Source organism: Spea bombifrons, chromosome 6, assembly GCF_027358695.1.
Source record: "Spea bombifrons isolate aSpeBom1 chromosome 6, aSpeBom1.2.pri, whole genome shotgun sequence".
Lineage (NCBI taxonomy): Eukaryota > Metazoa > Chordata > Amphibia > Anura > Pelobatidae > Spea > Spea bombifrons.
The window spans coordinates 15,932,687-15,947,048 of NC_071092.1; the positions used below are offsets into that span (position 1 = coordinate 15,932,687).

A 14,362-nucleotide genomic window follows, 5' to 3' on the forward strand; every position below is an offset into this window, starting at 1 on the left:
TCTATTATGGTAATATGGTATGTTACAATGACCTGTCCGTATAACTAAGACCATAGCTCTTTATATTTAATCGAATTGATATAATGGAGGACAAGCACACATAAAGGCTATAGATAATTGTTAAATATGTATTATTTTAAATACATGCTTAAATGTAAACAGGCACACAAACATATATATAGGTATGTCAAGATAACCAAAAGGCAGAAAATACTAGCTTAATTCCATTATTAGCTCCATGCAAACTTTGTGATTATTTATGAACTATAACTTAGAGATATAAATAATAAAGCACAGTAGACATGATTACACTCCATGTAGAAGATAGGTAAATATATAATTTATGTTACAATATGTACCTGTTAAATCACAGTCACAATATGCACATACACACAATGATATATGTGTGGAAATTTCTAAATTTGTGAAGATATATAGATGAATTATTCAAACATGTTACACTGGCACCAACACACGCTGCTAGACTAAAGAACAGAAAGGTGGGGGAATGGGAGGGGGTTAATGATGAAAAAGTCTCCTAGTCCCAGTTCCTTAATTAAATGCATAGAAAAAGCTGGGGAGAGAACATCTGGTTTCAATCTGTATTCCTTTGATGGCATCAAATGTTCTTTCCCTAGATCAGGGGGCTGCATGTCTGTCTATGGCAGCTTGGAGCCCAGGTTCCTGCCATTGAAACACATGGACCTCAGCACTCCTGTTCAGACCCTTTTTAAACCTCATGCAATCCCATTATTTCTATTTTCTTACTTTCTGTAGCATTTTCACAAAAACATACACTCAACACAAAACAATCAAGCACTCCCATCAACCAGGATCAAATTAATGACAACCTTAGCATGCAACTAACTACAAGATACTTTAAGGACTTAAGGAGAATTGCTCTCACTTTCTTTTGATGCTTTAATGATTGAAAAACAGCTTATGTTTTTTATTATGCAGTATATTATAATATGACTAAACAATCAGGCAGATATTCAAGCATTACACAGAAGAAAGGAACAAACTTTGCAAAGTCAACCAGACTGTACAAGATTGGGTGAAACTATATTTCTAAAACAAAGATCAAATATGAAGTTTGCTAACTGAATCATGAGTCACAAGCACAATTAAACCCTAGAAGTATGAGACTAATCTAGTTTGTGTTTCTGAGACTGGACATAAAGTTGCAGTAAGCAACCTTATTTAACTTGTTTAAGTAATAACTGTAAAGTTGATTTAGAATATTTTGGAGTTCAGTTAGGAAATACCTAAGAAAAATATTTGCTTATTATGTTTCTGGGAAGACTCAGGACAGCTAATTTATTTTTGTTGTATTAGAATTTTAAGTGCCAACATACTATGTGGAGATGTTCCACAAAGCTACATATACATTTAAGACTGGCCATAATGTGAAAAGTTCAATAGATTCACTTTCTAAATGCATCTTTACTGCATAAGCCACCTAAAAGTAATAAAACCTTAACGTTCTTTAACAATATTGGTTTATTTGGTTAATGTGTATATTAAAAATAATCAAGAAAACCAACAGTATGTGATTTCAATCATCAAAAAATACAAGCATAAATATTTTGCTTATGAATAAACCGAAAGCTTCTCTAAAAGCTAAACAAATGAAACAATATTATGCTTCCAAGTAATTTACAAGGCAACGTCTTTGTTTATTCTATCATATAATTTAATTTTTTAATAAGGTCCTCCAAGGCTGTCAAGTTTATTAATGGAAATATCCTACTTGCCCACATCTTGTTCCACAAAAATCATACAGACAAACCGAGCATTACTGAGATGCATTTCAATATAAAAAAAAAACGTAAAGATTTGTTTAAGGTTAAATTAATCTAAAACTACGGCATAGTTGAACAATTAGCGCTTCTTTGCATACTATTGAAAATTATTGTTTGTGTTATGATCTTATTCTTAGCCCTGAGCCTTGTTGATGAAAAGACGGGAAACACAAAAAAGTGTTGATAGTATTAGTCGTGGATTTGCTACAGAAAATGTCCCTGCAGTTCTTATCAAAACACGCAAAAGAGATTTTACAACATGACCTTAAAAAAAGTCACAAGGAAAAAATTCTAGAAAAAAAATAATCACATTGTTTGAAGTGACTGGCTCAGAATAGCTGTCAGTTTGTCTCCGCACAAACTTTCAGAGACTGAGAATCAGAATTTGACTCCAACAAGCTGAACGAAAAAAAACTGGCCAAATCAGATGTTGGCAAGCAACTGCTAATCACAGTGATTTTTGGTTGGTGCTGCTGTTGGTCAGAGTAAAGGGGGAGACATAATTTGTGATGTAGAAGAAAGGGGGTGATCTGTGAAACGTCAGAAACAGCACAAAGAGATTGCCACGTAATTACAGGCTGTTATTAAGTCGATCTGCCCTCCCCTGGGTCTCCAATTTTCATTTATTCTTTGCAAATGCTCTCCCTCCGTGCCAGTCTGGGGCGTTTGATGTGCCAAAGAGTTTCTTGATCCAAGAGAGGAACAGTGAAAAAAACATATCTGGACTCTTTAAATCTCATTCCTTCCAAAAGAGAAGAGAAGCGAAAACTGACGTTTTTTTATGTTTTTTTTTTTTTTTTACATCTGCAAGACATCATCCCCTGTGAAACCCAAGTCATTCTTGAAATTGGAGAGAGCAGAGAGGGAGAGGATCCACTTTGTTTTCAAGATGCACCAAGACTAAGAATGTTCTGTTATTGGCATCTCTGTGTGTTGGACTGGAGTTGAAAACAACACTAATGCTTGCATTTCTTATAACTTGTCTGACTTAAAATCAAGAAAAAAAACTGCCAGTGGGAGTACTAAGAAGAGCACGTCTGGATTATACTTCTACACTGTAGAATCTACAGGATCAACAGCTTCTTGTGGTGGCCTCAAGATTTATAGGGGTACCAGGAGGTGGGTCGATTATATTGTAACCTCTCGGTTGTTATTTTTCAACATAACCTGAAAGCCTGAGGAAGAAAATCATGACCAGCTATAATCAGCATGTTATGGACAGACAGGCTGCCCTGGCCAGTCGCTTAGATAGTCCGATCACAACTAATCTGGACAATTTACAGGCTAAAAAGAACTTCTCAGTGAGTCACCTGTTGGATTTAGAAGAGGCTGGGGAAATGGTGGGAGCTCAGGCGGAAGAGAACTCAGGAGAAGCCGGTAGGAGTTTACTAGAATCCCCTGGACTCACTAGTGGAAGTGACACTCCACAGCAAGAAAGTAAGTGGACTGTATTTGAATGCAGTATTGTATTGCCTAATGTATAATGCTATGATTTATGTAACAAAAACAAACTATGGCAGGTAATTTCACGAAGAGTGTTTTCACTAGGAGACAATATTTTTTAATATTGCACAGTAAAATAAATCCACGGGTAATGAATAATCAATAATATTGCCCATCTCTACAATCATTTGTCTAAATGGAATCATCTTATTTGCAGTATCTCCGTTTGGTGTCACTGGAATGCGTCTTTAATTGTTATCTTTATAAAGATGTTTGCATCTCCAGTATCTCTTAGAACTGACACAGTGAGAGTAAATCATCTTAATGGTCGTGCCTGTTCCTTGCTGCCACTGGGATTTTTTTTTTTAAATAAAGACTCAACTCCAAAATGCCATTTGAAGCTATTTAACCTCTCCATCCTGGGTTTATTTTATGCAGTATCAGTTATGTGGCACCCTTCAGACTAGCTCATTACCAGCACAAACTGGTTGGTTGATATACAAGGGGTTAAGTTTACTATTTCATATTACTTCAGTTATTTAAACTAAGGATTCCGCAATAAATAAAAGGATGGAAATAATCATTGCACGAAAATATGTATTTATATTTATTAAATAGTCACTTTACACATTGTGATTTTTATGTTATCCTGAGATACAAACAAATTGTCAAAGTTACATATACCTACAAAAGCTTAGGAACAGTTTTCGGAAAAACACTAATAGAAAGCAGATACTTAAATCATACTTTAGCATACAGATACAGTTTAAGTGTTAAGTTAAATACAATGTATAATTACACCAATACATAGCAACGATGTATTATATGAATAATTGTAAACTTTGCCAAAAAAGTAGGACACTAATCTCTGGAATCTGAAGGGAGATAAAAGATTGAAACGTTAAGTGAAATTAAAAACTCAAACATTAAATAATCAACTGATACAGAGGCTGGTTCAGGCAATTAGAGGACCAACTGAGGTCTTAAGAGTAATTAACACATGAATACAAACCAGTACTGGCACATTATCACTGGGCGGCTGATGAACAGTTTAAATACCTGAAAAGCGTTAGAATAAAGAGAGAAGAATGATCTATGAGGTTAATTACACAGGCCAATTTCAGAGTTGTCATAATTAGGGAGTACGCGAAGTGCTCTAAAATCTGCGTTTTGTGAGCCAACCTCTTATTACTAGAAAGCGCATTTTTATGGGCTACACTTTTTTTATGATACACATTATTAGTAAATTAATTTACACTTACTGTCTATTCTAAAAATATATTCGCTCTCAACTTCAGCAGTGGATGAATGGCTATATATGATTATAAATACATAAATAAAAAAGTTTGTTTTGAATTTAGTTGTCCATGTGAAAAACAACGAAATAAACTGGAAGTATGTTATTGTTTACTTGCCATATACAATTACACATAACCTATTAGCTGTTTTTGCGTGTCAGTAAAGGCCACATAAGCATATTACTGTATGTATGTCTGTATATTAGGTTTTGCAGTAAGTAGTCAATTATAAGACAAGGTAACAGTTTTTACTGTTAAAAAAATTCAATATTTTTTTTAATACTAATGGTTTTAATCTGAAGACAAATTTCACATTTCAAAAAAATGAAAACGTAATGAAGTCAATTCATAAATGTGTTGCTGGCTCAGCTGTAAAGTGAATACACCTCTTTATTAAGAGATATAATCTAATGCAGGAATTAGTTACTAAATGGCACTACAAAAGTGTTTTATGTGGGTCATAAAGTGTGGAATTTGCTCTCTGCGATTCTGATTAGTAGGGACAATCGCTCATAACCAGCCTGAGAGCAAGGGGAAACCTTTTGAAATGGAGGAGTAACACAGCGATCACTGGAAGTCATTAAAATCTTAACTTAATTTGGTCCCTCGGTGATAAAATGTTTTTTTTTTTTTTTTTTTACAGGGCAGTGTCTGAGTAGCGTTAATACAACTATGCATGTGATAATATATTCTCCTTAGGTATTTCATTTGTAAAGTAGAACTGCTGTAAATTGTGCTATACACTTATGTAACACAGTCTATTCTACTGATTATATGTATCTGTTTCTATGTAAACTAAGTCAAACATAACAGATTAGGTTTGTTAGTGACATTTGTCTGACGTTAAAGGGATGATGAGTAATTTAGTAGTAAGATCGAGCAAGACTCAATCTTTACAGTTAGCAAGTAAAAATTAGTGTGTTCAGATAAAGGTGTAAGTATCTTTGCATTACCCTGCTGAAATATGTTGCATTTATATCTCTTTGTTTACAGATATATGAATTAATTGTTGTATAAAGTTTTTTTATTGGCTCAGTAGCATGCTATTGACCATCTCGTTTTCATACATAATGAAAAAAATAATAATCGTATGCTGTTGCTGATAAAGCAGATTTCATAATAAAATGCCCCAGGGAGATTTATGTATGCATCGCTTTCTCATAAATACACACCGGTGAACCAAGAGGCTTTGTAATCTCTGTAAACGAATATTTTCTTTAGTAGAAAGGGTTTAAGCAACCAATTCAAGGGAACCAACTTATATTTAATCACAAATTTCTAATTGTATGCCAATCATTCTGTACACCTTGCAGAAAATAAAATGTCATTGATGGCCATTCTGAGTGTTTTGCAGTTGAGACATTGCCGAGATTTAGTCTCTAAACATGAAAGGATTTGACAAGAAGTGAGATTATGGTGATCGCAAAGTAATGGCGCTTAATTCACTCCAGGCTTTAATTGGTGCCTCAGATAGCAATTTAGGAAATAAATCCTTAAGCAGTAGGCCAGAAAAACACTGTTTAAGTCTCACGTTGATCATCTATTTAAATTTTCTAGTATATTATTATTGTATATCCAGTGACGTTAACTGTAACATCTGGTAAAACGTATCATTCTTAATATAAACGCCAAAAAACATTTAACCCGAAAACACAATTCAGGGTTGGACTGGGTCAATTTACAAATCAATTCTTCAAGATTGTAAGCTTGCCAGCAGGACCCTCTCTACCTAATGTATCGGATTGTCTTAGTCTTTGGATTCTCGTCTTGTCATACAGTTTGAGCATAAGTAATGTCTTAAGCGCTGCGTAAATTGTTGGCGCTATATAAATAAAATATAATCATTTCCAATCATACCTGAAATAATGTTATACAACGTTATAGAAAGCATGTGACCATTTTGCTATGAATGTGTTGCACACATTACACACGGTAATACATATTACTACGTTGTCACATAATTACGTTGCAGCAAGTTAAAAATAGTCATCACCATTAAAAAATCAATTTAATACATTGCCAGTTCAGAGAACAAGGTTTTTTATGTTATAGAAAAATAAACTATATTCCTCAAAAAGGAAAAAAAAATAGAAAAAAGCGGATCCTTAAAAAATTACACACTGCAATTTATGTAACTAACAGTTGTTACTCTACTTTATTCACCTTTTAACAATACACAGGGACACACATGAAAAAAATGCATACATATACGCTTACATAAGAACAATATGACAAAACTCATAATATTGTTTTTGTGCTCTACTTTTATTTTAAAAAGTGTTAATTTGGTAACTCTGCTCGTATGTTTTATATAAACTAATTTTGATAAAATCTATAGATCATAATATGAAGATATTTAAATCATACAGATTTTTAATGAACAACTTTGAAACTATTCATGCCTTTGATTCCTTATCTCTTCAAACAAAACTTATTACAGATATTGTAGCACGGGTGCATATGGCTATGTCGCCCCCTTGTAATAAAAAATATGACTGACTTATGGATATATTTTGCAATCTCTAAAATCACAATACAGAGTGTATATAAAAAACAGTAGTCAACCTAACTTAATATGCTTATATAATAATGTTTGTCTGTTACATTTAGAAAATCTTTATTGCACAGGTGTGCAAAACATACCGTGTGAAGGCTATATCATTGATTTCTAAGATATCTATTGAGGTAGCTGTAACATTATTTAGGTTGTAATTCAAAAGCAAAATATCATATTTTGATCATCAAATAGTTACAAATGGAGATATCAAATATTGATATGCCATTACCGCATACAATAAGTATCACATGTTATAATACTAAATTAGTAAAGCCAAATTGTCCTAATAAGTATTTGTAAGAAAATATATGTGGCCAGAGAAAAAAGTGGGACAGTCAATTTGGCTCAGGTTTATAGGGTGGTGTGATATTTTCCAAAATACATGTTGAATTGTTATCAAAACAAATCCTACCATAGTTAAATGAGGTGATTTACCATGAATTAAATGGGTAACCCTGTTGCTGAATTACTCATCTGGGTATGTGTGAAGGTAAAAATACCTTTGAATACTTTTGCACAGAAACATAAGCTTTTACTCATTTAAACATCAGTTGTTCCTTTTTTTTTATTTAGAAAACAAGCTGTGTACTGCTCAATCTGTTAATGTGACATAAAATTTAATTACAGTATTATACATCAAAATAAATATAAATAGATGAAATGTGGTACAGACACAGTTCTGTCCACTCTGGTATGCTGCTTCATTGCTTTTGCTATTATGTCCCCAAACGTACTGCACACACCATCCCATGCATTTATATAACACATACCATACACTGCAAATTCACACTTCTCTACCAGTTCCTGACATCATATCCTGGCACTCCACATTTTAAGAACATGTGGTACCATGCATGAGAAAACTAGGGAGGCTGTGTCAACTTGACCCATTGAATGGTGGAGGAGACAGGGAGCTTGATCATCCAATCAAGCTTGATCATCCAATGGGGCTGCTGCCCCACTGGACCTGCCACTCTAGGTTTAATCAGCCTAGGCCCTTCCTCTGCCTCCCTAGCTATCTATCTATTCTTGGAAAATGTATCATACACAGCATCAAATAGTTACAAATGGAGATTTTCAAATACCGCAATGTTATCTGGACCCAAAATTGACCAACGTGTGATTCCATACACATTTGCTGTCAAGAAATTCCAGGAAATATTTCTGTTTATGAAATCTGGTATAGTTTATTTGCTTCATTTACAGTTTATATAGGAACACCTTCCATCAGCGTTTAGGTTTATTTAGCACCCTCAATGCATATCTATTATAAACAATTAAAGGAAATTTTAATCTAATACTATTACTATTTTTTAGTTAATCATTCCCAGTGCATTTTAGAGAAGGATTATATCACATTTATAGTATTTTAAAAATGTAATTTGATCTGTTCAAAGCATGTTCATCTGTGTTTTCATTCCACCTGATTCAGACTACCGAATATTTATTATGTTTATAAATACTGCATAACATATGTATCGATGAATGCGTTCATATATATTAATGCTGTCCTTACCCAAAACTAGTGGGGGATATTCGTGTTCAATAAGAATTGTTTTTAATTGAAAATGACTCTGATAGAAACATTTTCTTATAATGAGCTTAGAGGTTTAGTTACCATACATAATAAAAAAAAATCATAATATCATAGAGGCAGTATTTGTTTCTCAGAAAAAAAGGAGAAATCTAGCAAAACATTTTGTAAGATTTATAGGCTATAACAATTGTTAACACTTGTTGGGCCTAAAGTTGCCTGAACATTTCACTTGATCATTTAGTATTTAGTTCATATCAAGTTTACTTGAAAACTACGAGAACAATGTCAATGTGGACACAGCTCAAAAGTACTCGGCAGTCATAATTTTTTCAAACTGTTCAAAGTTAATTTAATTTAGTTACTAAAATTAGCTACTTAAATGCTAAATACAATACCATTCTAAATCCTAAATAGTACTGTATTCAGCACGGCTATATTCTCTGTGTGCTGCTTGTAAAAATGCTATTTTATTACAAGATACATAATTCGTAACTATTCTCTAGCATGTGTGACTTATTTTGGTTCATGTGTTTTTAATAACACAATCAAAGTTAAAATGCAAGTTTAATAGATAAGCAGTTTTTATAATTTACAATGGCCAGCTTTCTTTAGTTATGTAAGCTACAGCAGTGAAAATGACTCCTTTAACTTCCAACAGCCTTGTTAGACTTAACAGAAACCCCATGTGAGTGAGTTGTGCCAGCATGCTTTAAATAAATTCTTATAAAATTTAACAGCTTTCTAGGGGGATACAATCTTTGATTGCAGGTGGGTGAAATGGGCCTAAGTGAAAAGTGCATTTTGTTCCCTAATGGAAATTTTAGTAACACAAAAATAATAAAATCTTGGAAATCTGGTTTGTGTAATTCATGTTTCTGCAAACTCCAAAGTAATATTGATATATTAATGTCCTACTTAATCTGGAAAGATAACAGGACCTAGGATACACCAAGACCCAAAAAGAATGAGGTACATAATAATATATTATTAATCTAAATAACCTATACAATGATCACTTTTAAATTTAAACATGGTTTTTATTTTTTTCAGTTCAAATGTTTGCAGTTTACATTTTATTCTTAAATCTCCTTACCCATGTTTTATAAGTTTGTAATAATGACATATAGAGAGAGAGTTATCCAGCAATATTTATTTTTAGATATCATATTGTATATTGCATGCACTAAAGAGGTATATGTTATTTTCCCATATAGGAATAAAGAAGTTAATGTTTACATGCCAAAAAACTAAGTGTATATCTGTTTGTTTTTAATGTTTAGTTTCTAACGTTTCTAATGTGTTGTTGCAAATGGTTTCTAAGAATGTATACATATAATGGATTACAGGACGGAAAATTGTAATGGCTCATGTCACAGCCAGTCCATGGAAGGTTCTTACAGTTTGTTAATCTGGTTTTTTCTGTTAATAAGTTCTGTCTGTTATATATATTTACAAAATGTCTGACATAACTTGTGTAACAAAAATGTGAATACATTTTAAAAAAACCCTACATTTATTATTTTGTATAAATGTATTTCATGTTCAGAATAAATAAAAACAGCTACCCAATTGACATAGCTTCCTATATTATGAAATAGGTGAGTCTTAAAAATAGTTCAGTGGATAGAATAATGTTGAAATGTACATTGTAACCGCAGCCATTTTGCTTTCTCTCTTCTATCATTAGTTCCGAAAACTATTTTACAACTGAAAGGTTTAATTTTCCCCTGGTAAAGAATCAATAAACCAAGATTTCTTTATATAACTACCAAATACAATCAATGTTATATTATTAGTGGTGTGCGCCTTTTTGTAACATTCTTTAAATAAAGGAACAAATGACACTGTACATGAAACTAAAAATATTAGTGAAGAAGATACAAAGAGTGTTTGCTGTCTTATATAATTTCAGTTGGCCACTACATTTTTTTCTACCAAAATACATGTTGAATTTAAGGATAGGGCCTCTGTCAACCTCGATATTTATCATTAATTAGCGTTTGTCGCCTATCAATAATTTTTCCACTAAGATTATTATTTTTTATAAAACATTTTAAATCTAAATCACTTTCCAAAGAAACATATTAATAGTATTATGTGATTTGTAGTCGTTTAATTGTGTAACAGTATTTGTAACTTGTGTGTGATTACACCAATATATTTATATAATCACCAATTTAAAATATATTGTACTTGCTTTAAACAGGTGTTATTTTTATTAAAATAAACATACACTCAAATGAAATACATGTGCCTTTCTAAAAGTACCATATTACGTGGTATTATTTAGTTTTTGTCTACCATGGATATCCACATTTTAACTTATAAATTCCTTTCCATCCATTTTATTTGCACCAAAAGTAAATTATTAAAAGAAGATGAAGCATATATATTTTTAAAGTGACTATATACAAAAGACCCTACTTCTAAATAGAAGAATGGGAAAACATTTATAAGCTTAATTAATACAAGTACCAACCAACAAATTGACATTTCTAGTTTGTGTGAATTTAAAGCTTGAGCAGCATTATGTTATCAGTCTGGTTTCCATGGTACATATATATTTTAGACTCACAGAATTACTATTTTAAGTGTTATATCATGATTTTCAATTAAATAATCTTTTACAGAAAAATCTTTTTTTAAAATACTTAAACCATAATGGTGTCTTTAGTCTTTGCGTTTTAATTCATAAAGGTATACAAAATTATTAGGTGAGGGAGTTATAACTTGAAAAGCTTCATTTCATAATTAGCACAGAAACAGAGTGGCCCAGGAGACAAAAGGAGCTATGTATCTTATTTTGTCCCTAGCAAGACACATAATCAAAAGCATGTAGAGAGCCATTTTTTCCTACAACCATTTTACTGTGGACAGGAAAGCAAGCACTTCGGAGCAGGTATGTTTCATTGCTGTGCTAGTCTTTTGGATTTCTTGCTTAAATATGTTCAAATTCATAGGCAGTTTTGTGTCCAATAGAGAGTTGTCTATTTGTAATTATAACTTTCCACTCTACTAACAGTTGAAAAGGGGATACAATCTCAGACAGTATATTGTGTATTATTTGCAGATAAGATTCATGCTGCATGAAATGAACATTTTTAATAAACAGGAATGATTTTTGCATTTACAAACAATAACTCCTATTGATAATGCTGATTCTTTTGGCTATAATGGCTAAGTGATAGGCTTTGGAGGGCTGGCAGCATACAGCCCACAGGGCTAGCCAAAGCTAATATAGTGTTCCAAGACATATGGCCAAAGAAAGCAAGGATAATTGTGCACAATTTTGCCTGTTAAATGCACATTTTCTAAAATGTAAAGAATTGTTTTACTTCATGTATTCTGAGATCTGTGCCACATGGTGGCAAAACTAGTCTATATCTGATTTTTTTTATCCTGATGTTACTTTATTTTCTTTCCTTGTATCTAAGTAGGTTACCTGAAAAATCAAAGAGCATTCATGTATTAATTACTGTCTTTTTTGTAGTCAAAAATGTATTTATGTAGCTGTAAAACATTAACAAAAAAGCTAGCGCTAACCATATTTTTTATATTCATTTACTTCTTCATCTTATTGAAGCATATAATTCCCACATTTCAGTTAATGTAACATAGTTGAACACACCTTCTATTATTTTGACCTTTGACCTTTGCTTTTGATACATTTTTTTTTATTCACTGCAACAGGTTAATATTAACATTTTGGGATTACATGTAACAGCTCCAGATAAATTATTAGTATTTCATATTTAATATACAGGTCTGTGAAACTGATCGTAGATAAAATACGTTTAGCACAGCCTGTCTGCACATTTTCCTTCTACATGAGCAGTTAGTTCTTGTTTCAATAGAGTGTATTGTAGGGAATAAGTAAAAACACATTAACAGACATGCTTTCATGACATAGTAGTTGATTTATTTAAATTCAGGTGGAGGAATTGTTAGAGAAAAAGTTATATATAGAATGATATCAAGTAAATTTATATACTATGTGACTAAAAGTATGCAGACACCTGACTATCATGAGCATTGTTATGGAATTGCCCCCTCTCTTTTGAAGCTAAAGCAATCTCCATTCATCTGGTAAAGCTTTCCACAAGATTTTGGAGTGTGTCTATGGGCCATTCAACCAAAAGAGCATTTATAAGGTCAATCACTTATGTTGGTCAAGGTGGCCTGGCTCCCAACCAGCTTTTAATTTGTATCCAAAGGTGTTTAATGGGGTTAAGGTCAGATTTCTATGCAGGTCACCAAAGTTCCTCCACACCAAGCTTGACAAACCATGTATTTATGGACCTTGCTTTGCGCACAGAGGTGCAGTAATGCTGGAACAGTAAACTTCCTTCCCTAATCTGGTGCCACAAAGGTGAAAGCATACATTGTATCAAATGTCTTTGTGTGCTGTAGTAATAACATTACCCTTCATTGGAACTAAGGAACTTAGCCAAACCATGAAAAACAGCCCTGAACCATTAACCACCCTCCACCAAACTTTACAGTAAGCACAACGCAATGCAAAATGTAGCATTCTCCTGGCAGATTTGCCCATTAGACTAGAGAATACATTTCCACTGCTCCAGAGTCCTGTGGCAGAATGCTTTAAGCCACTCGAGACGATGCTTGGCATTGAACATGGTAGTCTTCAGTTTGTGTGCAGCTGCTCGGCCATGGAAATTTATTTCATGAAGCTCCCGACATAGAATGCTTGTGCAATTTACACACACTATGCTCTTTAAGGACTCTGCGGCCCCGCTCTGTGTGTTCTACGTCTTGGCTGAGATTCCAATTGACAATAAACTCACCTACGGTAGAAAGGGGCAGATCTAGCAGGGCAAACATCTCCCTGACTTGTGGCAAAGGTGGCATCCTCATGAAAATGCCATGTTTACTGAGTCACTGAACTCTTCAATACCACCCATTATACTACCAGTCTATGGAGATTCACACCTGTGAGCAGTGGGTGTGGCTGAAACACCTAAACTAAGTAATTAGGAGAGGTGTCCACATCCGTTTGGTCATACGGTATGTTGTAGATGTACACATCAAGACAAAAATATGCTTTAACATCCTGTCTGCATCTCTTTGAGACATTACATTGTGATTAAAATGGTATGAAAGCACACTGTGATATCGCAAAGTGGGGAGAGATCTGTTTCTAAAAATGTTTCATTTTTCTTTTGATTGAGGCATATATATTTTAGTAGGCATATGTACAGTGAACGAAAAAAATATTTGATCCCTTGCTGATTTTCTACGTTTGTCAACTGACTAAGACATGATGAGTCTATAATTTTAATGTATTTGAACAGTGAGAGACAGAATAACAACAAAAAATCCAGAATAGCGCATTTCAAATAAGTTATAAATTGATTTGCATTTTTTTAGTGAAATAAGTATTTGATCCCCTATCAATCAGCAAGATGTCTGGCTCCCAGATATCTTTTGCACAGGTAACGAGCTGAGATTAGGAGCACTCTCTTAAAGTGAGTGAACATAATTTCAGTTTGTTACCTGTCTAAAGACACCTGTCCACAGAAGCAATCAATCAGATTCCAAACTCTCCATCATGGCCAAGATCAAAGAGCTGCCCTAGGATGTCAAGGACAAGATTGTAGACCTACACAAGGCTGAAATGGGCTACAAGAAAGACCATCGCTGACCAGCTTGGTGAGAAGGTGACAACAGTTGGTGCGATTATTCGCAAATGAAAGAAACACAA

General features: G+C 33.3%; 1 protein-coding gene across 3 annotated transcripts in view; it reads left to right on the forward strand.

The window, feature by feature from the left end:
* The first annotated feature begins 2,616 nt into the window (after positions 1 to 2,616).
* The window catches only part of PRRX1 (paired related homeobox 1), a 379,246-nt gene continuing 367,500 nt past the window's right edge, over positions 2,617 to 14,362 (forward strand). For all 3 annotated transcript variants that reach the window (XM_053468644.1, XM_053468643.1, XM_053468645.1), the window contains exon 1: positions 2,617 to 3,242. In XM_053468644.1, coding sequence (XP_053324619.1) covers positions 2,996 to 3,242 — 247 coding nt within the window. In that variant the 5' untranslated portion in view covers positions 2,617 to 2,995. The remainder of the gene's footprint in view (positions 3,243 to 14,362) is intronic.